We start from the raw sequence: 474 nt of genomic DNA on the forward strand, positions 1-474 counted from the left end.
AATATTCTGTATATTTTATTTTATAAAGGTAAGTGTACAGTGGAAAGAAAATACAGATCTATTTTTCTAGAAGTCTTTTTTCCGGCGGTTTTTGTAAATCACTTTGGACAAGAGATTCGGCTAAAAGAAGAAATGCATGCTGTTGTCTCTCAGTCTGAAGCATGAGAATCTGGTGAGCATGGTGGGCTTCTCCAGCGACGGGCAGCATCTGTGTTTGGTGTATGAGTTCATGCCCGGGGGGTCTCTGCTGGAGCGGCTGGCCTGTGCAGACGGGGCTTCGGCTCTCTCGTGGCTCAGCAGATGCTGCATCAGCGCAGGAGCCGCCAGGGGACTGCAGTACCTGCATCACAACAACCACATCCACCGAGACGTCAAGAGGTGAGCGCAAACACAAAACCAGCATGAAACCAGATGCTCCAGAAGCCTCGTCACGTGGCCTGCTTTCTGTGTCACACACACACACACACACACACA

The 474-nt window shown here is 49.6% G+C and overlaps 1 protein-coding gene across 1 annotated transcript in view; it reads left to right on the forward strand.

Moving 5' to 3' along the window:
- Positions 1-474, forward strand: part of irak4 (interleukin-1 receptor-associated kinase 4) — a 19,245-nt gene that overhangs the window by 5,234 nt on the left and 13,537 nt on the right. The window contains exon 6 of the mRNA XM_016249891.1: positions 154-378. Coding sequence (XP_016105377.1) covers positions 154-378 — 225 coding nt within the window. The remainder of the gene's footprint in view (positions 1-153; positions 379-474) is intronic.

Source organism: Sinocyclocheilus grahami, unplaced genomic scaffold (assembly GCF_001515645.1).
Source record: "Sinocyclocheilus grahami isolate Dianchi unplaced genomic scaffold, SAMN03320097.WGS_v1.1 scaffold958.1, whole genome shotgun sequence".
Classification (NCBI taxonomy): domain Eukaryota; kingdom Metazoa; phylum Chordata; class Actinopteri; order Cypriniformes; family Cyprinidae; genus Sinocyclocheilus; species Sinocyclocheilus grahami.